Raw genomic sequence first — 26494 nt, 5'->3', positions numbered from 1 at the left:
GGGGGAGGGGGGAATCATCCATCACTGATCTGTTATATGCTGGTTTTATGTTACAAGACTCAAGATCAGAACAGGGAAGTATATGGGGAAGAGGGCAAAAATAAAAATGCCCTGCTAAAGCCCTTAGGGGGGATGCCACTACCCCAATCCTTTTCCAAACCACTTTCTAATGCCAGATCTTCAGTCATCATGAGGAGTCCTGTCTGCACTGAGGTAATAAATATGTTGCATTTTCTGAACTGTTTAATTCTCGTCAGTGTCGCTGTCAGTCTACTTCACATGAAATCATAAATGTGCATTTCTGGCCCAGACTGGGAAAATTCCACATTACAGCTGTGTCCTATCGAGTGGGAGATAAACAAGCGATTATGTAAAAGTTCAAAGAGTGATGAAACATAGTTTACAAACACATTCCTGTCTGATCTGTGTTGGCCTAGAGAAAAGAACATTGAAAACATAATGCAACACGCTTTCAACATACTGTAAAACCAAGCCTGAATTGCCCATGGCTTATAATGTTCATGAAGACTCGGACAATGAGAAGACTGCGTGTCCAATTGCTGAGGTAGATATAAGTCTGTATGTGGGACACAATGTGTGTCTCTGTCTTGAAGGTAAAGATCTATGGAGCAGGTTGATATCCTGCCCCTTTGCACACCAGCTCCCACCACTGCTGCCAGGAGGACCAGCTCAACTAGTTCCTAACGAGTTCAGTCCGGTCCTCTGTCTGGAGTCATCCTGATATCTTAGATTTATGAATTAGGGCAAACTAAACATGAATTTTACAGAGAAAGATGCCCACGTCATCAATAGTGATGGAGCCTGTGCTTGTAGCTGCCTGTATGCCATGAATCTCGCATTGACTTCAGCATTCTTCCAGCTTACAAGGCACCACAGGCCCTGATGGACGTTTTTGGGAGTCACAAGTTCCCTCCTCGGTCTCTTTTCCCATGTAGTCCACACAATAAACTCTTTGTGTCCTTATTCCTTCCCCACAGGTCTGTGAACAATGGGACCAGCCGCTGACTCTCCACATTGGACATGGCAGGTCCCCACAAGCCCGGATGTCCTCTGGCTTCAGTTCTTGAGGACACTGGTCTGAGGAGCCACCATCCATATCCCGACACTCCACTGTCCTTCTTTTCCATCCAGAGCCACAACTCTTGGAGCACTGAGACCAATCTCCTAGGACCCATTGAGATGTTAAGAGCGGTCGGAGGAAATGATGAGATAACTTGTCTTTAGCTTTCTTCTGGCCATAAGGGATACTCTTAGGAATATAGAAGGTATACTTGATTTTTGGTGGAGCAGACTCTCCAGGGACTCGCAGGAGTTGTATAGTCAGAGGTTCAGGAAGGGGGTTAAAGCTTTGTATTCTTTCCAGTGTAGTGTTAGAGCCGCTATATAGCAACACGGTTCCTCTTAAATGCACATCCTGTTCAATGGACGACACAGCATAATCCCCATTGAGAAGATAGCTTCCATCGGCTCTCCTGATCGCCAAGTAGATGCCGTCATAGATGACGCTGCGGTGACTGCGCTGCTTTACATCTATACTGGTGGCTCCAGCCGGGATTGTAACGATATCTGTGTATCCATACCTGCGTAAACACAAACCATGAAATGATAAGTGGCTCTATCGCTCTTACTCTATGAGTAATACAGTACACAGTATATCACATACACAATATCAGCATAATCAAGTTGGTTTACATAGCATTAGGTTCTGAATGTTATTGGTCTAAGAGAAGCATACAGATGTAACATAAGTAATACAGAACATCGTACTTAAATTTGCTGAGGGATCCGGTTATTTTCCTGCAGCTTGATCCATCTCCTCCGCAGACTCCGCATTTGTCCAGTTTCTTGGTGGAATTTAGTATATGATCACATCCTGCTTTGAAGCATTGACCCTGCACACACACAGAGAGGCTGTCTGGCCCGCACAGGGTGCCGTCCACTACCTGGAAGAGAGAAGACCAGGATATCAGAGAAAAATATCCACAGTCATACTATGTCCGCATTCAAAACTCAGCAATTAACAAGCGGTTAAGGATGTGTTTTTTTCCTCAGGATACAGAACAATAAGGCCACAGGAATGTGTCCATCAGTGGACAATAAACCAAAAACTGCTCCAGACACAGGACTGGCATAAACTGCACACAATTTACTCTATTATCTTTGTGGGCTCCAAAATATGTGTATATTTTTGCATATATTGTTGTTTAGAGGGCAGTGTAAGCTTTCTCTGCTATATATTGCTCACCTGCTTTTCTAAATAAAATGATAACCCACTTTGGTGAGTGATGCGGCACTTTTGGGACTTTGCTCAACCAAAAACTGCTATTCTGGCTGATGTGTGTAAAACCTGATGGGAGTTAAATTCATTAAAAGGGGTTATCCAGTGTTTTATCCAAAATAATATGGCTCTGGTGCTGGGGGAAAACAGAAAACCCCATAGTTACCTAGCCCCAGTCCCCCTTTTTTTTTCTTCTTCCTGCTTCCAAAATCAGTGTTTGTTGCAGGACCTGCCTACTCAGCCATTCAATTTCTGCAGGAACAAGATAGAAGATCAGGGGACCAAATGGGAGCTACAGGCCACTAGAGCTGGGGAAGTATGCTTTTTTTTTCTTCTTTCCCCTGCCACAGCAATATATTATTATTTATGAAACACTGGATAACCCCTTTAACCGTGTGTGCAGAGGGAATCTCCAGGGGATAGGCATCTTTGCAGTGATAGCCATCTTTTATCTGAGGAGTGCTTCAATGCTATATCCCTATATCTTGTACATAAGATGTCTCAATATTTGATCAGTCAAACTTTTGGTCATTTAAAATTCTTCACATAATTTTAAACTTCATCTTTTTTCCCTGTAAGGAAAAATGAGACCTGACCTTTGACTGGAAGACTTTAAATTCACTCCTTCCACGTGCTTGGCACATGAGCTTGCATCGATCCCGTGGGGACACACCCGAGTACTTAGGAATCCACTCTATGAGATTGCCATGCCTGTCCCTGGAGTTATACATTCCACACTGAGCATCCCGGAAACTATTTTCTAGAGATCAGAGAATGGAAGATTTAAACAAAAAATAAATTACAGCTGCATGGGAAGAAAATCTGTCTGTGAAGACTTAATAGGCACAAAGCCTGAGGAGGCCTGCAGTGTTGGTGGACCCTACCTTCCAGGGGACACTCCTGTGTGTTGCACGACTCGAAGTTGGCTCTCAGACCTTGACAGTACTTCCCTCCATTGTGAGGCAGGGGGTCATTGCACTCTCTATATGAGAAACGGATGCCTCCCCCGCAGTCTCGGGAACATGCCCCCCACGGCCCCCAGCTGCCCCAGTTCCCATCCACAGAAACCTAATACACATTAGACACAAAATGACAGGTTACATGTCTGTGGTTAATAGTCTTCAAAAGAATCCAGGCATCTTACTGTGCATACTGTATCAGATCAGACATTGATTATTATTATTATGTTATCACACAGATTTCCTGGTGTTCTGAACAGGAAAGGTTTCAGGTTTTTCAGGGATACCTCCCTTGCTCTCATACTGCTGCACACCTATTTATGATCTGTTAAAGCTGGGTTATTACCTCTGCGGGAACAATATTGGCAATGCCAGTCATATTGTTTTGTACAAGTCCTCTTCATCCCACTGGACCAATGTAACATGAATGTTTTTCCTATCCTATTTTGGCTGTCTGGTGACTACAGAGCAGGGCAGTCCTAACGTGTAAGTTAAGAGCTTAGGGTGCCCTGATCACACACCTTTTTATGGTATCTTCACACTGCGGAATTCCGTGAGCGAAATTCCTCACAGTGAATGTTAGCATCTGTGTGAATGGGTCTTCTGCGAGACCCGTTCACACTGCGGAATTTCAGTGGCAGACAATTCCGCCACTGAAATTGTTAAGCGCAAAGAAAGAACATGTTCATTCTTTGCGCTAGCACTGCATAGCCGTCAATGGTGACGGCGCAGTGCCGTGCGGTCCTACCGCTGCCGGCTGCCAGGCTGAATCTCCGTGAGCAGAGATTCAGCTACAAATCCTTAGTGTGAACATACCTTTACAGTTTCCTGATATGACCTCCCATTCATGAGATATGTGAGTTTATAATTTGCCTGACAATTCAGGGAATCAGTCAGATGGATGTGAACTAAATTATAATAATGGAAGTGAATATCAGTTAACTGTATTATCATGCATGGAAAATTTTATATAAATAAATATAAAGTTAGCACAATGTCTCGGGCCGGCAGGGAAGGACTAGGATCTAAAGGCGTTGGGCCATTTTGTTTATCAATTTAACCTGTTACTTTTTAAAGCATACATTGCAGACTTGTCCCACTACTCACCCAACACTAACCAGTAGAAATTCTTCTCGTGCCTTTACTTTCACCCTTTGATCTATCACTAGCTATAAAGGAGCTTCCAGCAACCATATGCTTGTATGAGGCTCTCATACAATACAGGAATTTAGGTGCACTACTGTGGTAGATGTATACAATGACATTGGCTATCCCTCAACACTGATGTTAAAATTGGCGTTGGTGTGCGGGCTCTGGTATGTCCTTCATCTAAGGATATACTGGCGAATGTCTCAATTTTAACATCAGTGTTGAGGGATAGCCAATGTCATTGTATACATCTACCACAGTAGTGCACCTAAATTCCTGTATTGTATTATTCTAATTGTTACACATCCACACCATTTATCTGGTGTAGGATGCCATTTGTAGGATGCCAGTGGCACTTGTAGTATGTTGCAGGCATCCTCCATTGTATGCATTTTTATGCTGGGGATCGCCCTTAGCAACGGACTACAAGGGCAGGATCTGCTCCCCCATGATATATACGCACAACTGCATTTGGGGTTGAGCACCTCCAGCCATTTGAGACCACGTCTTTGTGGTTGTTTAAATCTTAAACTTGGAGGTGTGTAAACTCCACATTTAATGCACCTTGATCACTATTAAGGCAGCATTAAGGTTCACCTGTGAGTCCGGCACACATACCAGCCAACTTAGGTGGGGCTTGTAGCCTGTCTCTCCCTCCTCCCATTGTATGTGTGCGCAGCCACACTGGAGGTAACTGGGAGCAGGCTGTGAGTCGGCCTAATGCTGCTGTAATTGCCCACTGGCCCCTGGTTTTTGCTTATCACGCACAGGTAGGTTAGCGCTAGGTCCCGTGCCATTTGAGAAACCTTGGCGTTGGTGTGCGGGCTCAGGTATGTCCTTCATATAAGGATATATTGGCTAATGTCTCAATTTTAACATCAGTGTTGAGGGAAAGCCAATGCCACTGTATACATCTACCACAGTAGTGCACCTAAATTCCTGTATTGTATTATTCTAATTGTTACACATCCACACCGTTTATCTGGTGTAGGATGCCTTTGTGGCACTTGTAGCCCGCTGCAGGCATCCTCCATTGTATGTATTTTTATGCTGGGGATCGCCCCTAGCAACGGACCACAAGGGCAGGATCTGCTCCCCCAGTATATATGCACAACTGCATTTGGGGTTGAGCACCTCCAGCCATTTGAGACCACGTCTTTGTTGTTGTTATGAGGCTCTCATCACTCAAATCAGTCTCTGTTCCCATTAGGACTCACAATCTAGATTCACCTTTTAGTTTTTGGAGTGTAGAAGGAGCCCAACACAAACAAGCTCCTTGCAGATGTTGTCATTGGTGGGAATGGAACCCAGGACCTCAGCTTTGTAAGGAAACAGTGCTAACCACTGAGCCACCTACAATTCCCTGCACTATAGTAAAGTGAAACAGTTGTGTAAAGTTGCAGGGGCTTGCAAAAAAATTGGTGCAATTTTGTCTCTGCACTGGTGCAGGAAATAATACATTCCCCCTATTAGAACACACCATTTGTTTACATTGTGTCATTAGAAATTAGCTGTAGTTCTGTAGTTTGGACATTACCTGAGGCTTAAGTACATCTTCTTGTGCCTGGCAGACCCCATCCCAACACACACGTTGCTCCCCACATGCTGTCCCATCGGCCCAGGGCAGGCTCCCATTGCTGGTGTGACACATCGGCTCATCCTGCACTTTACACCACAGTTGAGCACAGATGTCCTCCTGTCTTGGACAATGGGAATAGTCTTCCCCAAACATCTGACGGCACTGGTTGTCCAGACTATAGCGAGCTGATATCCCAGGGGGCTCCAGGGGGAAGTCGAGGGAGGTTCCTGGAGGATCCAGCAGGCAGTTCCCTAGTTTAGCAAAGAAAGAGATTTGAACCGGATGCTACAGTTGTCTTCTTGTCATAAACAAGCTCTGTGAGGCATCACATAATATATAATAAGACAAAAATTACAACAACAACAACTTTTTGATGGTTTCCCCATTGGGTGTCCTGCTGCTGGGTGCCCTCATGGTCATTAGAGGGACCTTACACCAAGGGTTTAATAGTGCTGCGACCCTACCACAGGATAAATTAAGAATAACAAGGTGCTCAATTCTATTGTATGTGATTAGAAATGGTGCCATAGCTTAATTCTGGGGAGTTAAATGTGGCTGCGCTGCAGCCAGTGAACAGATATGGTAACTTACTTACCAGTCTGTGCTGTTTTTGCAATGTATGGGCATACAGGGACCTTCAGAGAGAGAAGCCGCTTAATAAATTCAGAACACATAAAATGGATTTTTAAAAACTTGCTTTAGTCATACATCGATGCCCTCATAAAAAAAATATTTACCAAATGCTATATGTCTTTTTGTCATATGGCTAAGTTTTATTCCACTTCCCTGCAGTTTTATTACATTTCACAATTTATATCAAATGCTGGAAAAAAGAGAAACCACCTGCTCTAGGATCACAGATCTGAAGCCCTGACATCTTTATGTGGTGCAGCGAGACATAAACACCCGTATACAGACTCCACTCTCCAGTCCATTCTCTCCATCCGCCTACAGGCAATGGGGGAGCAGCTAGGGACAAGACAAATGGAGGCAAACACCTCAACACAGACATGAAGTCTTATCAACGCCCTCGATCTATTGTAGCACAGTATATTGTGGCCCTCAGTATTCCAGGATTCCCATTTCTTTTTTAACCAATCAAATCTAGTATAATATCCAGAAAAGAGAAATGTGAATCTTACTTGATATTACATTTTAGGATCCACATGTGAAATGCATCAGAGCTGCAGCGAACAGTCCAGTGTTACCATTAGGGTGTGTTCACACTGCGGATATCTCGCTGAATCTCCGCTCACGGAATTAAACACGTGGAGATTCAGCCTGACTGCTGGGCGGCGGCAGGACCGCGTGGGACTGCGCCATGACCACTGACGGCTATCCAGTGCTCACGGATGTTCGTTCTCTGTGTGGAACAATTTCAATGGTGGAATTGTCCTATGAACGTACCCTTAGCCAGGGCCCAGGTGATGGTTAAACCTCTGTTCTCGCATCACACATACTGAAACCGATTTTAATCACTGACTAGGAATATATAACATTAAAGGGGTACTCCAGTGGAAACTTTTTTTTTTTTTTAAATCATCTGATGCCAGAAAGTTAAACAGATTTGTAAATTACTTCTAGAGCAGCATATGTTTGCTATGGGGATTTTCTCCTACTCTGGACAGTTCTTAAAATGGACAGAGATGTCAGCAGAGAGCACTGTGCTCGTGATGTCAGCAGAGAGCTCTGTGTTCCAAAAAGAAAATAATTTCCTCTGTAGTATTCAGCAGCTAATAAGTACTGGGAGGATTAAGATTTTTTAATAGAAGTAATTTACAAATCTGTTTAACTTTCTGGCACCAGTTGATTAAAAAAAAAAAAAAAAAAAAGGTTTTACACCAGAGTACCCCTTTAAAAATGGTTACTAACCTTCCAGGTGATGTTTCTGCATGAGCTGTCCTATTTTGGGATATTATATAACTTGTGTACGTCATTTTTTCCCCAATTTGGTAAGCTCTCTTTTTACCCCTCTGCAGGCTCCATCTACAATCTTTAGTTGTCTCTGAGCTAGTGAGTGTAGACTAGCTGCTATGGTGTCTCTCTCTATACACTGCTCACACACACAAGAGGAGATCCTACTCCCCTGTAATTCCATAGCACACCCTCAGAAGCAGCAGAAACAGAGGACATGAATCACAGTGTAAGCCGTGAATTCCGTAAGGGGAGAGGAATATAACACTTTAGCAGCTTCTCTGTGTCTCTCTGCCTGTCTAACGCTGCAGCTCCCTCTTCCTTTCCTCTCCATAGACTTATATTAGCAGCTATAACTTGATCCCTGAGTATGCTGACCTGTCTCCAGATGAGACATTGTTTTTTTTTTTGTTTTTTTTTTTAATGAATGAGGAGTCTGGGAAAAGGAGGGGGAAGACTAGCCTGCTGAGTGTAGCAAGTGGAGAGAGACATTTTTTTCTAAAAAAGATACATCACTTGTACTAGGGCTGGAAAATTAATTGAATCAATGAAATACATTCTTCATTATAATTACTAATGATTGTGACTTTTGTCAGAAAATGTAAATTCAATAGAAGCTTCACCCCTGGAGCCAGGGCTAACACCACAGCCACGTAGACACAGCAAAATACCAGGCTGCATGGATGTTCTCTTCTAAGGCTGCTTTCACACTATAAAGTTCTTCCATTTGAAAGAGCTGTTATAATGTTCCGTTATGAAAACCCTTAAAAATGTCCATTAAATGGCCGTTACAAAATCCCATTAAAGTCAATGGGATTTTTACATTATCCATTTTAACCCGTCATAGCCCGTTATTAATAACGGACAGTTTTTTGTGATGGGATAAAAATAGTGCATGTTCCGTTTTTTTCTCCTGTCACAAATAACGTCTGTTATTAATAATGGGCTATGACTGTTTAAAACTGATAATGTAAAAATCCCATGGACTTTAATTGGATTTTGTAACGGCCGTATGGGATTTTGTAACTGCCGTTTAACGGACGTTTTTAAGGGTTTTCATAATGGAACATTATAGTGGCTCTTTAAAACGGAAGAACTTTATAGTGTAAAAGCAGCCTAAGCTTCCCAAACCACAACATGAGGTGCCCCGGTCCTCAGACTGAATAGCAGTCGGACTGACTTCACATAACAGGAACGGTGCTTTAAAGGGGTTATCCAGGAAAAAAACTTTTTTTTAATATATATCATCCGGCTCCAGAAAGTTAAACAGATTTGTAAATTACTTCTATTAAAAAATCTTAATCCTTTCAGTACTTATGAACTGCTGAAATTGAGTAGTTCTTTTCTGTCTATGTGCTCTCTGATGACACCTGTCTCGGGAACTGTCCAGAGTAGAAGCAAATCCCCATAACAAACCTCTTCTACTCTGTGCAGTTCCCGAGACAAGCAGAGATGTCAGCAGAGAGCACTGTTGTCAGACAGAAAAGGACAACTCAACTTCAGCAGCTGATAATTATTGGAAGGTTTAAGATTTTTTAATAGAAGTAATTTACAAATCTGTTTAACTTTCCTTAACTTGCCACTCCTTTAAAGAAGCTAGTGCCACTGTATGATCACTGTGCAGTATACAGAGACATAGATAGTAAAAGGGCTGAATATTTCATGGCTTATATTGATGTAATGACTTCTGGCAGCACATAAAAGATTATTGTCATGTGAAACATTTATAGGATATTCCATACATGTCTGACAGATGTAAGTCTGGCCTGGGGCCCCCATTCTATGCATAAATGCCTACATAGAACTTTTGTCTTTTTTTATATCTTCCCCCTATCATGAATCTTTAGTATTCTAGGTTATTACAGCACCTAAAGTACAATTCTGAATATATTAAGGACTAGTTTTGTATACAATATCCCTAAGGTAAGAATTTTAAACATGAAAAATTCTTTTAGACTGTTCAGCAAGAAATTTTTTTTTTTTTTTTTATAAACTAAGCTTAAAGGGGTACTCTAAGTGGAAAACGTTTTTTTAATCAACTGGTGCCAGAAAGTTAAACAGATTTGTAAATTACTTCTATTAAAAATCTTAATCCTTCCAGAATTTATTAGCGGCTGAATACTACAGAGGAAATTCTTTTCTTTTTGGAACACAGAGCTCTCTGCTGACATCATGACCACAGTGCTCTCTGCTGACATCTCTGTCCATTTTAAGAACTGTCCAGAATAGGAGAAAATCCCCATAGCAAACATACGCTGCTCTGGACAGTTCCTAAAATGGACAGAGATATCAGCAGAGAGCACTGTGTTTCAAAAAGAAAAGAATTTCCTCTGTAGTATTCAGCAGCTAATAAGTACTGGAAGGATTAAGATTTTTTAATAGAAGTAATTTACAAATCTGTTTAACTTTCTGGCACCAGTTGATTAAAAAAAAAAAAAAAAGTTTTCCACTGGAGTACCCCTTTAAAATTTAACAGGAGGGATTTAATGTTCATGTCGTCGCCCAGCCCTAACGTGTAGTAATGATTCATGCAAAGTTCATTGTCAGGTTAGTTATGATAGAACAAAAAGTTTTCCAACTAGAAAGAAGTAAATTTTCATCTGTTTCAGTATGTTTAGTCTTTACTATTTCCAATCAGTGGATAGTTTTCTGGAGTCTGAAAACCAATTCTGATCTTACAGCTGAATACAGCTACAGCAGTGTACAGGGCTATATTTGCCTTTAGGCACCCATGTTCCTGAGCACTTCAATAAATAAAAAAAATCTATTTTGATGTCGCTGCTGCCGCCGCCGCCATGCTGTGACCAGGAGAGAAAAATCTCTACGCCCAAACCCACCCCCCAGGTGAATCCACACGAGTCAGAACTGCTGCAAACATTTACCATTATCACTCATTATGTTGACAATTTGTTATTGATTTTACCCCGAATCTGCAACAAAATCCACATGTAGCACATGCAGTTTTTGGTGCGCATTTGGGACAGATCTGCATGGAAACATTCTGATGCTTAAGGAATCAACTTAAGGCTATGTTCACACTAAGTTTGCAAAACGTCTGCTCAAAAAACAGGGGCCGACATTCCGCAAATTTGCATGTGACTGTACCGAAATGTGCCTTCTCCATAGATGGCAATGCATTACCAACTAGAATCTGAATATGTCCATTGTTTCAGCAGATGACGAAATCTGGATTTCTACGGTAGATGTTTCCGCCGTGGGAATTCCGTAGTGTGCGTGGTGCTGCAGAATCCCATTAAAATCAATGGCACTCTGCTGCAGCGGAATTACCGAGTGGAATATTCCTCTTGGAAATTCCGTCATGTGCACATAACCATGTAGGGCGTCTTCAGTCCAAGTGCCTAGGGCAACACAAGCCGTAAATACCATCCTGGTAGTCTACAGATAAACAGGCTGGACTCCAGATGGATACATGTTACCTGCACTCGTGCACTGTAACAAGCTATACTCTATGTAAATAGGAGTTTTGAATATAGGAGAACAACTGATAAAAGAAACATAATGGATACTGGAGTTCAGCGCTGACTGCTCTGCCATGAACAGACGTCCTCTTTAGTGCATTCATCCTGAACAGCCGCCATTGCCTGCAGTCTCCATCTGCGTCCTTACTATGGCTGTGTGGCCGGTGGCCTGTAATGCTGCAGAATCTGTAGTGCAGCATACTGATTTCCCTGCAGCCTCTGCTCAGCTTCATGCACATCTTTTTCTACAGGTGCCAATTGTCTTCTCTGTAGGTTGGATCAGGCTCAGGAGTGACGCTATTCACTCTGGGAAGGGGGGGGGACGGGACGGGACTGGTAGGAGCTGACCCAGGAACACAACATTCTTATCCAGAAGCTTTTTCTGTCACTCAAGATGGACACATTCGGCTTAGGATCTATAAAAGAACCTGGTCTGACACATCTGCAGTCTTATATTTTATGCTAGGATCTCATTGCTGGCTCCTCGGCGGCACTGGAACGTTAATATGCAGGAGACATGACAAATGGAAGAGTATTCAGCAGTTGCCATAAGTACAAGTCCATACAAGAACCTTCCCAAAAGCCAAGAAATAAACTCATCAAAACCTGACTTCTATTATGCTTAAAGGGGTACTCTGGTTTTTTAATCAAACGGTGCTAGAAAGTTAAACAGATTTGTAAATCACTTCTATTAAAAAATCTTAATCCTTCCAGTACTTTGTAGGGGCTGTATACTAAAGAGAAATCCCAAAAAGAAATGCATTTCCTCTGATGTCATGACCACAGTGCTCTCTGCTGACCTCTGCTGTCCATTTTAGGAACTGTCCAGAGCAGAGGAAAATCCCCATAGCAAACAAGTATAAAGGGGTACTCCCGGGGAAAACTTTTTTTTTTTTTCTTTAAATCAAATGGTGCAAGAAAGTTAAACAGATTTGTAAATCACTTCTATTAAAAAATCTGTTCAGAGCAGAAGTATAAAGGGGTACTCCCGTGGGAAACTTTTTTTTTTTTTTTTTTTTTTAAATCAACTGGTGCAAGAAAGTTAAACAGATTTGTAAATCCCTTCTATTAAAAAATCTTAATCCTTCCAGTACTTTTTAGGGGCTGTATACTAAAAAGAAATCCAAAAAAGAAATGCAATTCCTCCTGATGTCATGACCACAGTGCTCTCTGCTGACCTCTGCTGTCCATTTTAGGAACTGTCCAGAGCAGAGGAAAATCCCCATAGCAAACATATGTTGCTCTGGACAGTTCCTAAAATGGACAGCAGAGGTCAGCAGAGAGCACTGTGGTCATGACATCAGAGGAAATGCATTTCTTTTTTGGATTTCTTTTTAGTATACAGCCCCTAAAAAGTACTGGAAGGATTAAGATTTTTTAATAGAAGTGATTTACAAATCAGTTTAACTTTCTTGCACCAGTTGATTTAAAAAAAATAAAATAAATAAAGTTTTCCACGGGAGTACCCCTTTATACTTCTGCTCGCAATACAGGTCTGTGGACAGATCCTTGCCAGAATCTTAAGTAATTGTCCAGAATCCAAGATGGCGGCTGCTCATCGGATTTCGTCTCAACATAAGATAAATGGCACCAAAGTCCTCATGCTGTCAACAGGAGTTGGTTTTAATCACTGTGAAACTAGTAGTATCCAAACTGTGGGCCTCCAGATGTTGCAAAACTACAACTCCCAGCATGCCCGGACAGCCGTTGGCTGTCCGGGCATGCAGGGAGTTGTAGTTTGTAACATGTGGAGGTCTACTGCTTCGAGACCACTGGTGTAAACAATACAGATCTATATGTCACTCGTGGTCTGTAGAAACTGTATATACAATCTGTAACACTGGGATCATCTGCAAGGAAGGCTGCAAAGGCTTCTTACCATGACCGCTGTCAAAGAATTCTGTAAGGTGCATGGCGCTGCAGGGGGACCACGGCACGGACTTATTCAGCTGCAAGAACAAAGGAGCCATCAAGTGGTGCTTATCCAGCTCCCCAAACACCTTCCTGCAGTTATTTGAGTTGTCGTGAGGGATGCTGAGGACATGAGCTGAGGAAATACAAGAGATACTGCGTTACCAGAACAAAACACTTCCCATATCCATCCATCTAAACTGTACAGTTTACTTTATTGAACATACCGAGTTCGTGGGCCAGGGTGTACGCAGCCTGCAGTCCATCGTCTTCAATCACCGAGCAGCTCTTGCTCGGCTCACACATGGTCCCGATATCGGCCACCCCCAGCGTATCGCAACTGTTGTGTCCACAAAAATCCTGCCACGTAAGAACACGACAATCAGCACCAAACTCCAGCAAGGTTACATAAAATCCATAATACAGGGTGTCTCAAAAGTATATTAAAAAGGTTTGACGGATGGTGACCTTATTAAACGGGGACAACTGATACCAACATGGTGGCCATCTTGAATTCCGCCATATTGGATTCTTCTGTGGCTTCTACAGTGGCGTGTTGTTACTTTTGAGATACCCTATATTCTTGCCTTGAAGACCACAATTGCCTTCCTGCTCATAATATGACATAATAAAGATGGCCATACGCATAGACAGGAGAAGGTTCATGGCTGAACCACAGATGAGAGATCGATCACCTGATCAACGATCGTTTTGTAAACCTAGACTTACATATTTTTTTCTAACATTGGCCATTACACTTTTTTGAATCTGGCCATATATGATCAATGACCCTGGGCAGTGGATGAAGAAAATATTCTTTCCTGAAAAATTCATCGAATTATCGGCTTGTCACCTGGAGAGCAAATGTTTTGGTTGAAATCGTCCATTTTTGATCAACTTTAATCCAATATGTAGAGGCACCTCACGTTTTGAGATACAGTTTTAAAACTAAAACCAGGAAGGGAAGAGTCAAAAAATAACAACAAAAATGAACGGTGTGAACCCAGGTGTAAATCAGACTATTGTGACTATTGTGAATGCTGGGGCTCCCCTATATTATCACATGAATTATATGAAGACATTTTGGTAAGGAAGGCACTTTCTTTTCTACCAGCAGGATCAAGGGCCCATTCACACAGCAAAATTTCTGAGCGGAATCCAGCGGAAAAATGAACATGTTCATTCTTTCAGCGGAATCCACTCAAACATGCATTGTCGTCAATGAGATGGAGCATGTCCGTGTGGTCCTGAGTCAGCACCTGCTGCTAAGGGATAAGCTCACTTAAGTATCAGATTACAGCTGCCTACAAAAGTAGATGAAAAGGGGAGTGAGGGGAAGAAAAAGCTGCTTAAGGGTACATTCCCACACGGCGTATTTGCTGCGTATTTGCTGCTGCGTATTTTATTTTCTCTGTTGAAGTCAATGGGTAGGAAAATACGCAGCACCAAATACGCAGCAAATACGCAGCAAAATACGTCGTGTGGGAACGTACCCTAAGGGTGCGTTCACACGCTATTACTATCAGCGGGTTTCACGCTGTGGTAAACCTGCTGCGAGTTAAGCTACCATTGATTTGAATGGGTCCAAAGACAGTCCGCAATAGTGTTACATTTGCGGACTGTCGGCGGACCCATTTAAATCAATGGTAGCTTAACTCGCAGCAGGTTTACCACAGCGTGAAACCCGCTGATAGTAATAGCGTGTGAACGCACCCTTAGGGTACGTTCCCACACGACGTATTTTGCTGCGTATTTGCTGCGTATTTGGTGCTGCGTATTTTCCTACCCATTGCGTATTTCGCAGGGGGTTTCCCGCAACGGGGAAACTCGCTGCTAGCTACTAGCGTGTGAACGCACCCTAACTATCCAGTAAGTTTAACATCACTCCCCAGTGCTGGAATTACAGCGTACACTGCTTTACAATGTCCTCTATGCTGCTGCTTCAGACGGTGTGCTATAGAGAGGAGCAGAAGCCCATCTGTATGTGTGCAGTGTATAGAGACATCATAGCAGCTAGTCTCCTACACCTAACTCAGGGACTACTAAAGATTAGAGATGGGGCAGGGGGGAAAACTGATGAGGAAAATAACATATGGAAGTTATATGATGGCCAGAAATAGTGCCAGTCCCGGTGTACACAGACAGGACAGTGTATACTTAAAGGGGTACTCTGGTGAAAACCTTTTTTTATTAATCAACTGGTGCCAGAAAGTTAAACATATTTGTAAATTACTTCTATAAAAAAAATGCTTAATCGTTCCAGTACTTATTAGCTGCTGAATACTACAGAGGAAATTCTTTTCTTTTTGGAACACAGAGCTCTCTGCTGACATCATGACCACAGTGCTCTCTGCTGACATCTCGGTCCATTTTAGGAACTGTCCAGAGCAGGAGAAAATCCCCATAGCAAACATATGCTGCTCTGGACAGTTCCTAAAATGGACAGAGATATCAGCAGAGAGCACTGTGTTTCAAAAAGAAAAGAATTTCCTCTGTAGTATTCAGCAGCTAATAAGTACTGGAAGGATAAAGATCTTTTAATAGAAGTAATTTACAAATCTGTTTAACTTTCTGACACCAGTTGATAAAAAAAAAAAAAAAAAATTTTTTAATTTCCACCAGAGTACCCCTTTAAGAGTTTGTTGACAAGTTAGTGACCATTAAGATATTGTAAACTAAGAGCAGACAATCTAAAAATATGCCAGATTTACCCGAGTAGCTCAGGCTGTTTGATATATTTGGAATGTGATTAAATACTGTTGACTAAGTTTAGACCATTTGGCGTACTTATGCCAACGTTTTTGAGCAATTTTTGGAAAGTGTATCATATTCCAGCTCCCCCTTCCACTAAGCAATGCCTCTTCCCCTTGAGCATGGCACAGAACAGTCAGAAACACATAATGAATGTGGCACAAGGCATTTTTGCCAGTTTTTTGCTGCTGCAAATTGTCTATGAAATAATTTGCAATAGTAAATCTGCCCTAGAATCTCCCTTTTAGACCACACAGAGGCGAGTGACAACATATCTACTATTAAAGTGTTGTCACTTTAACAGCAAATATGTGACCTAGGGGACACATGATCCTTTTCCAGCAGAGGTGAGTGTTCCTATATTTCATTTGGATGACATGGACCCAGTTTTAGTAGAAAGCTGTAGAGAGGGAATATGCGGTCTAAGGCTGGGGTCACACTAGTCAACTGATTCCACAACTGATGACAAAAGTGCATCAGTTGTTTAGAATCTGGCGTACAATAATTGTGCATGCCATACAGGGGAATGCAGCAAGTCCCCTGTCCAGCACCCATGCGGTGTGTTCCACTGTCCGGTTTCCAATATCAGATACTGGATGAATGTGAACTATCCCAATCATGTGAATGGGATCAGTTCTACAATCAGTTTCCCTCCTCTGCTTTTTCTACAGCGCTGAAGGGAAACGCTGCCAGATGACGCACATATGTGAAGGGGGCCTAAGACTTTGTCCTTTAAGGATCAGTATTTAGGGAGGTTGTGACTAGACTACAGCAGCAGCCAAGCCAGGAATAGCTGTAAAGATATTTATGGGCTGAGGTGTCACACACCCGAAGCTCAGACATTAGGAAGTGTCATTTCAGGGGTCACAGACCTGTCGGGTGAGAAGGATTGCTGTGTCATAGTGCTCTGGGTGACGATCACTGGCTGGGTTGTAGCTTTGCTGCCACTTGCAGAAGTTGCGTAGGATTAGGCCTCCATTGTCTGAGACCTCCGGACCAGAGTCTTCATCTTCAACTATCAGCACCTTTACCACCACCAGCTTCACAGAGTTCTTGAGGCTAGGGTGCCTGTAGATACGAGCAGCCACAGACATCAACGTCAGGAGGTGAAGCTGGAATGGGACATGAGATTATCAGTAAGCACAAGGTAATATTTAAGTAGGAGAATGACACCACTGCATGTAGCCAGGCTGGGAGAGAGGTGCAGTCTTAATTTTTAAATACATCAGGGGTGTAATAGGGAACTATGGGGCTCCACAGTGTATCTTGTCATGGGGCTTCACACCATTATGACCACCTTCAACAACAAGTACAGAATATAAAAGATGTATTGATTACTTTGGTTCCCTTAAGACTGAGTTATGTCACAGTACAGGGATAAAGTACACAGTGATGTCACAGTACAGGGATAAAGTACACAGTGATGTCACAGTACAGGCATAAGGCACACAGTGATGTCACAGTACAGGAATAATACACAGTGATGTCACAGTACAGGTATAATACACACAGTGATGTCACAGTACAGGAATAATACACAGTGATGTCACAGTACAGGAATAATACACACAGTGATGTCACAGTACAGGGATAATATACACAGTGATGTCACAGTACAGGAATAATACACACAGTGATGTCACAGTACAGGAATAATACACACAGTGATGTCACAGTACAGGGATAATACACACAGTGATGTCACAGTACAGGGATAAAGTACACAGTGATGTCAAAGTACAGGCATAAGGCACACAGTGATGTCACAGTACAGGGATAATACACACAGTGATGTCACAGTATAGGGAAAATACACAGTGATGTCACAGTACAGGAATAATACACAGTGATGTCGCAGTACAGGCATAAGGCACACAGTGATGTCACAGTACAGGAATAATACACAGTGATATCACAGTACAGGAATAATACACACAGTGATGTCACAGTACAGGAATAATACACAGTGATGTCACAGTACAGGAATAATACACAGTGATGTCACAGTACAGGGATAAAGTACACTATGATGTCACAATTCAAGGATAATGACACAGTGATGTCACAGTACAGGTATAATGTACACTATGATGTCACAGTACAGGGATAATACACACAGTGATGTCACAGTACAGGGATAATATACACAGTGATGTCACAGTACAGGGATAATACACAGGGATGTCACAGTACAGGTATAATGTACACAGTGATGTCACAGTACAGGGATAATACACAGTGATGTCAAAGTACAGGTATAATGTACACAGTGATGTCACAGTACAGGGATAATATACACAGTGATGTCACAGTACAGGGATAATACACACAGTGATGTCACAGTACAGGGATAATACACACAGTGATGTCACAGTACAGGGATAATGCACACAGTGATGTCACAGTACAGGGATAATACACACAGTGATGTCACAGTACAGGGATAATGCACACAGTGATGTCACAGTACAGGGATAATACACACAGTGATGTCACGGTACAGGGATAATACACAGTGATGTCACAGTACAGGGATAATATACACAGTGATGTCACAGTACAGGGATAATGTACACAGTGATGTCACAGTACAGGGATAATACACAGTGATGTCACAGTACAGGGATAATATACACAGTGATGTCACAGTACAGGTATAATACACACAGTGATGTCACAGTACAGGGATAATATACACAGTGATGTCACGGTACAGGGATAATACACAGTGATGTCACAGTACAGGGATAATATACACAGTGATGTCACAGTACAGGGATAATATACACAGTGATGTCACAGTACAGGGATAATGTACACAGTGATGTCACAGTACAGGGATAATACACAGTGATGTCACAGTACAGGGATAATACACAGTGATGTCACAGTACAGGGATAATACACAGTGATGTCACAGTACAGGGATAATACACAGTCATGTCACAGTACAGGGATAATGTACACTGCTGCTTTGTTCCCATGCCGGAGGTTCTGTAGCGGAACTTTCAATGCAGAATTCTGTGCTGCATTTACTCAGTGCGCAAGGTCCCTTAGACAAGCAGTCACGTCAAAGTGCAGGGATAATGCACACCGTGATATCATAGCACAGAGACAATACACACAAAAAGTACAATAATGCAACAGAGAATATTACGTAGTTTTATACCCTCCTAAATAGTCATCACATTAACAGCCCCTGATGTGGAAATTACTCCTTTCAGCTGTTGGGACAAATTTCTGCAGAAAACCTCAATAGCTTTATAAACTGTTACATTATTAGAGAGTGAGATCAGGTCTAATACTCCAGTCATATCCAGAGTAACACTCACAAATCCAAGCTCTGGGCTTCTTACAACCCTTTCTGGCTCATCGTCTGGCTGTTCAATCCCCCAGAATGCACTGCTGCAGAACATTGGGGGATTCACTAGATCAGTGGTCAACTAAGCTTTTGTATACAGCAAAATATTAATGAAATGGAAACACAAAACGCAGTGTGAACCCAGCCTGAGTTAATTCCAGATCCATGCTTCCTATGTGTTCCATATACAGTGACCCCCCGACTTATGATGGCCCCGACATATGATCATTTCAACATATGATGGCCTCTCAGAGCCCATCGTATGTTGAAGGCAGCCTCGACATATGATGCTGCTGTGTGTCTGGGCAATCATACAAACAGCTATCTGAGAGCGCTGACAACTTCAGCAACTGACAGATAGTTGTATAATGTGCCCCGTGTGCCCTGTTCTGCCTCCTGTTACTCACATGCTGTCCTGCTAACTCACGCAGGCTTCCACTGTGAACTCCGTATAAGCCCCGCCCCCCAGTGCAGCCATAGCCAATAGCCTGGAGCATCTTGCTGCAGGCATCCAATGAGCTGCTGACTGCCCTCCCCTTCCTTTCCTATAGAGCTGTAGTCGGCAGGATCGTAATGGAGGACATTCTGTCCCCCTGAAGGTATTTAAAGAACTGTACAGTACTGTATGTGATGTCACACATCACACACAATACATATACATACTATACACCCCATTCATCAATGTTTCCCTATCAGTGTGCCTCCAGCTGTTGCAAAACTATAACTCCCAGCATGCCCAGACAGTCAATGGCTGTACATGCATGCTGGGAGTTGTAGTTGTGCAACAGCTGGAGGCACCCTGGTTTGTTAAACACTCCCCATACACTCCACATACAATGGTCATCCCAGAACCAATTAGCAGTTTCCCATAGAGATATGTATTCAACATACAATGGTTCCGAGGCCCCAGAACCAATTACCATTTTTACATAGACATGTGTACTCGACATATGATGGTTTCAACATATGATGGTTCTCCTGGAACCAATTAATATCATATGTTGAGGGACCACTGTACTTTTTTGACTAAGATCGGGTGGTGCTGTAGTAGGCCACTGTTTGACATTTGAATCATGTGATGATTGGGCGCCCATACAGAGCAGAACATTGGGACGCCATACACTGAGGGACCTATTGGGATGCAAGTTATATCAGTTCACATTTCAATGATCTATGTCGATGCTATTGGCTGGCAGAACAGTGCTGTATCCTTTCCAATACACTCTCTTCTATCAATATTTTGTTTAGATTGGACATATTTTTACACTGCCCACTTGTGATAAAATGATAACCTCCAGTTTTGCGCTCTGTGTGGCTAATGCCCCATTTACCACTGAGGATGTTACTGTGTTGTAGTAAAACATGTGGGGTGGGGGGGGGGGGGGGGCACTGGGGCTTTGTTGACCGTTTTTAATGACCACTTTGGCCTCCGATAGCTAATGTGTGTACTACAGGTGCACACAGCTATTTTACTACTCATATATATATATATATATATATATATATATATATATATATATATATATATGTATATGTATATATATATACACACACATTGCTACAACCGGCTGGTGGAGATATACTACAGTTTTAGATATAACTTACTGTTACTGAACCCAGAGCTGGGGCTTTTAATCATTTGGGCCTATATATACGAACAAAGTTTTGTTATAGGTGAATGGGAAAATATGTTTGTTACCATATGGCAGGTAGTACACAACGGGATAAAATGATCATCCTCCATTCACAGGTCTCCTGTAATTGTATTCGTCTCAACGTTTATGGCGGACACAGGAACAGATCCTAGGTAGATGAGGATGGAAGAATAACGGGATCTGCTCCCAGTTGTCTTCACATCCCAATTTTAGCACGAAATCAAATGGAAAATAAAAAATGTCCTATAATGAGGAGAGTAATATACAGATAGAGGGGGAGGATGTGCAGCATTATAGGGCAGACAATCACAGAGCCCTGCTCCGCTGCCACAATATACAGCAGACTGTGTCCTCTGTGCTGCTGATCATTGGCGTCTGCTCTCTTTTTAGTTATTCAGCAGTGACAGAGTTAAGTGCCAGGACAGAAGCCAGAATAGAGTATTGACCCACCTTGCCACCCACCGGCCTCGCTATACCATTTCCCACAGAGCTGCAATAGGAAAAGGGAGGGAAGACGACTTGGGAATAAAAGAGCCTTCTAGGGCGGTCGGAGCGCTGTGTCTGGGAACTGCCTGACTCTGAAACTATAGCCGCACAGGTAGGGGGTGGTCCGCCATAAAGGAAGGCCGAGCTCTTCACTGGAGGCTTTGTTATGGGATTAAAGGACACTCATAGAAGCCAATTTTCTGGAGTGATCTGCAATGACAAATCTTTTTTTCTCTCTTTAAATGGCTACACGGTTCTCTAATGTTAATGTGGCCAACCGGTGAGATCAGAAGGGCTGCAGGGACCCTGGATAAACAAATCCACCAAGTACCATGACATATAACAGGCAGGACCCATAAAGAAGTTCCTGGACCTCAGACATGTATTGTAGAGTCACAGATTCTCCATGAATCACATGTGAATACCCCTTTATATGTTATAGTAAACCACGTAGCAGTCATGTACAGGCATCATTGAGATCATGGATGAATAAAGCGCTCTGACTATGAAAATATTAACCTACCCCCAGATGTTCCATCTAATATACTGTATAAGGGTACGTTCACACGGGCAGATTACCTGCGGAATTTCTGCAGCGTATTTGTGCTACGGAAAATCCGTTGTGGATTTGGCTCCATTGGCCTCAATGTGTCTGAAGGAAAATCTGCAAATCTGCCTCTATTGTGGATTTTCTGCTGACCCATTGAAGTCAATGGTAGCAAAATACGCTGCGGAAATTCTGCAGGTAATCTGCCTGCGTGAACGTACCCTAAGGGAATGGTGAAGGCCCCGCTCTATGCCGTCTTTACATGTGCCTGCTTGTAGCGGCAATACGCCACGACGAGCAGACACACTGCAGCGATGTGCGAGTCGCAGTATACTCGCACATCGCGGGAGCTCTCGCCTAGCTCAGAGTGGTAAGAGTGGCCGCGATGTGCGAGTACGCCGCACACATTGCTGCAGTGTGTCTGTTCGTTTCAGCGTATTGCCGCTACGAGCAGGCACATGTAAAGACAGCATAGAGCGGGCCTTCACCAGTAGATCCACAGCGTAAAATAAGCTGTGAATCCGCCCGTGTGACCGTACCTTAAGGGAATGTTCACACTGAGGAATTCTGCTCGCTTTTTCCTCTCCAAATCATTCAGCAGTGAAAATCCCCATAGAGCTGTACAGAATTTCTGCCCCTTAGTTCACACTGAGGAATTTCCTCAAGCAGAATTCTGACGAGGAAGTCTGTTCCGCTTGAAGAAAGAACATGTTCTTTCTTTCAGGCGGAATCAGCGTCGTTCTCCCATAGAGATCAATGTTTTGTTTTTTTTTGAGTCAGAAGCATTTCCACACGGAATCTGCGCGGAATTTCCGCATGAATTTTTTTTTATTTTTTATGAATAGAAATACTTGATACTCCTCCTCCGCATGAAACCTGCATTTCCGCATGGAATTCCACACGAAATCGCTGCTAATTCTGAGCGGAAAAAAAACAGTGTTTTGGGGCGGAAATCTTCAGCGTGATTTCCGCCCCAATTCCTCAGTGTGAACATACCCTAGCAGTGATTCCCGACCGGTTTCTCCCCAGCTGTTGCAAAGCTACAACTCCCAGCATGCCCTCAGCACCTTTGTTTTACAAGAGCTGAAAAGCCACAGGTTCAGGAATAGAATAAACCAACATGTGTTAGGGCATGATGGGAGCTGTAGGCACAAGTTGGCGAAACACTGATCTAAAGGGTTTCAGCGCATGATGGGAGTTGTACATTTGCAGGAGCTGCGGAGCCTCAGTTTGGCGAGGGAACATTGATCTACAGGCTGTCAGGGCATGATGGGAGTTGTAAATTTGAAATAGCTGGAGAGTCACAGGTTAGTGAACCAGAGATGAGCGAACTTACAGTAAATTCCATTCGTCACGAACTTCTCGGCTCGGCAGTTGATGACTTATCCTGCGTAAATTATTTCAGCCTTCAGGTGCTCCGGTGGGCTGGAAAAGGTGGATACAGTCCTAGGAAAGAGTCTCCTAGGACTGTATCCACCTTTTCCAGCCCACCGGAGCACCTGAAAGCTGAACTAATTTATGCAGGAAAAGTCGTCAACTGTCGAGCCGAGAAGTTCGTGACGAATTGAATTTACTGTAAGTTCGCTCATCTCTATAGGGAACACTAATTTAGACTATACACCATTATTCCCAGTTTGAGCTCTTGTGGAAAGAGCACTGCGGTTCTGAGGACATGAATTCCGACTACACACTACTACCGCCTTAGTCCCAGCTGTCATGAATGGAGTGGCCCCCGGCCTGAAGGGAAGTGTTTTTTCCTTCTTAACTGCCATGAGATGCATCAGCGACCGCAGAATATGAGCTCTGACCACATAAAGGAAGCAGCACGAGCTCTGTCCGCCCACAGGGAATTACAGGCAAGGATGTCAGAGCCGCTGCAGGTGTTATGGGGTCTGAAGGAATCCCCTCACATCTGTCGACTCAGTCTGTGATATGAAGGGATTTAAAGGGGTACTCCGGTGGGAAAAAAACATTCAAATCAACCGGTGCCAGAAAGTTGCCAGAACAGATTTGTAAATGACTCCTATTAAAAAAAATCTTAATTCTTTCGGTACTTATCAGTGGAAGTTGATTTGTTCTTTCCAGTCTGACCACGGTGCTCTCTGCTGACACCTCTGTCCATGTCAGGAACTGTCCAGAGCAGGACAGGTTTGCTATGGGGATTTGCTCCTACTTTGGATAGTTCCTGATATGGATAGAGGTGGCAGCAGAGAGCACTGTGGTCAGACTGAAAAAAAAAAAACTATACAACTTTACTCTGTAATATACAGCAGCTGATAAGTACTGGAAGGATTAAGATTTTTTAATAGAAGTAGTTTGCAAATCTGTTTAACTTTCTGGAACCAGTTGATTTAAAAATAATAATAATAATAATAATAATAAGGATATTTCACCAGAGTACCCCTTTAAGGATTAACTTAGGTCAGTGTTTCCAAACCAGGGTGCCTCCAGCTGTTGCAAAACTACAACTGCCAGCATGCCTGGACAGCCAACGGCTGTCCGGGCATGCTGGGAGTTGTAGTTTTGCAACAGCTGAAGGCACCCTGGTTTGGAAAACACTGACTTAGGCTATGTTCACACTGCATTAGCAATTACCTCTGTCCATTGGCATCTCACTGAGATAGTGATTCCCTCAGATGTGTCCATCTTTGACTTTTTAACACAAATAAAGTTAAACCCATGATATAGTCCCCCCTTGTGTTCTGCACAGCAGAATACTGAATACGCTGTGTGACCAGAGCATCATATGTACAGAATGACGACACCATATGCAACTTATGAAATCTGGACTTCCCAACACAACATGCACACTCAGCTGTTGTAAGTCTTAAAGGGCCAGGACACAATTCTACATACACCAGACAGTGTTTCCTATGGGTGCACTCACACCACATTTTTGCAGTACAGTTCCCGCCTCAGGTTTTTGAACTTTTCACTCCATTATGAATAAAGTTTCACCTGTTTGATTGAAATTCCAAGAAAAAAAAAACTGTGCAAAGTCAAAAACCATATGGTGCAAACCGGATGGAACCGTATGCACATACAGTTCTGTACGGTTCCCATTGACCCCCATGTTAAAAAAAAAAAAAACATATATACGGTTTAATACAATTTTTCACCTGGACCAAAAACCGTGGTAGGCTACAGTTTTGGGTACAGGTACCGGATTCATCGTTTCCAATGGAGAGTCTATGCATACGGTTTTCAATACTATTCCATACGGTTTTCACATTGAAAGCGTATACGGGAACTGTACTGCAAAAACGTGGTGTGAATGCACCCTTAGGGTACGTTCCCACACGGCGTATTTTGCTGCGTATTTGCTGCGTATTTGGTGCTGCGTATTTTCCTACCCATTGACTTCAACAGAGAAAATAAAATATGCAGCAAATACGCCATGTGGGAATGTACCCTAACACTGTATCAGAGGGATGGCCTGAAGCCTCTGGGCTGGAAATGTGATACTATAGGTCCCACCTAGTTCCAATTTAGCTTAATTGTATATACAATGTTAAAGGGGTATTCCAGGCAAAAACTTTTTTTTTATATATCAACTGGCTCCAGAAAGTTAAACAGATTTGTAAATTACTTCTATTAAAAAATCTTAATCCTTCCAATAGTTATTAGCTTCTGAAGTTGAGTTTTTGTTTTCTGTCTAACTGCTCTCTGATGACTCACGTCCCGGGAGCTGTGCAGTTCCTATGGGGATATTCTCCCATCATGCACAGCTCCCGGGACGTGACATCATCATTGAGCAGTTAGACAGAAAACTTCAGAAGCTAATAACTATTGGAAGGATTAAGATTTTTTAATAGAAGTCATTTACAAATCTGCTTAACTTTCCGGAGCCAGTTGATATATAAAAAAAAGTTTTTGCCTGGAATACCCCTTTAATTGTGGGATCAATACCAGGTGTATATTGATAAACCTGCGCCTCATCAGACACCGCTTATCTCCTCATCACAGGGTGGCAGACGCTGATCCCTTCTCTCACGCCGCACTTTCCACCTGCTGCTCTATTGATTTGGGGTATAAGGCTGTGTTCACATGTTCAGGTTTTTAATTGCAATTATTGAAAACAAAGCCAGGAATGTAATTGAAAAGAGGAGAAGCTTTTCTTTTTTAGGTGTCCTCCATTGATGATCCGTTTAAGGCTTTGATTTCAATAATTGCAATTAAGAACCTGAATATGTGAACACAGCCTTATAGAGGAGAGCAAATTCAGCCCATTGTGATGCCCGATGCGGGGTAAATCAGTGGATTGACTCGTCTTATATTCCTGTTAACCCTTTCATCTCTAGTAATATGAGGCCAAATCAATGATCAGAGAACTATGTCTTATTATACAGATTATTGCAGTAGAAAGAAAAGTCTGGAAGTCTGTCTCCAGAAAACCTCCCCTGC

At 42.7% G+C, this 26494-nt stretch overlaps 1 protein-coding gene across 1 annotated transcript in view; it reads right to left on the bottom strand.

The window, feature by feature from the left end:
* Positions 1 to 837: 837 nt before the first annotated feature.
* Positions 838 to 26494, bottom strand: part of ADAMTS8 (ADAM metallopeptidase with thrombospondin type 1 motif 8) — a 28684-nt gene continuing 3027 nt past the window's right edge. The window contains exons 2-9 of the mRNA XM_056544514.1: positions 16914 to 17153; positions 13518 to 13650; positions 13259 to 13426; positions 5945 to 6237; positions 3184 to 3367; positions 2896 to 3059; positions 1789 to 1964; positions 838 to 1601 (exon numbers count right to left, since the gene is read on the bottom strand). Of these exons, the coding sequence (XP_056400489.1) occupies positions 866 to 1601; positions 1789 to 1964; positions 2896 to 3059; positions 3184 to 3367; positions 5945 to 6237; positions 13259 to 13426; positions 13518 to 13650; positions 16914 to 17153 (2094 nt within the window). The 3' untranslated portion in view covers positions 838 to 865. The remainder of the gene's footprint in view (positions 1602 to 1788; positions 1965 to 2895; positions 3060 to 3183; positions 3368 to 5944; positions 6238 to 13258; positions 13427 to 13517; positions 13651 to 16913; positions 17154 to 26494) is intronic.

This window comes from Hyla sarda, chromosome 10 (assembly GCF_029499605.1).
Source record: "Hyla sarda isolate aHylSar1 chromosome 10, aHylSar1.hap1, whole genome shotgun sequence".
Classification (NCBI taxonomy): Eukaryota; Metazoa; Chordata; class Amphibia; order Anura; family Hylidae; genus Hyla; species Hyla sarda.
This window is presented reverse-complemented; position numbering and strand designations above follow the sequence as displayed.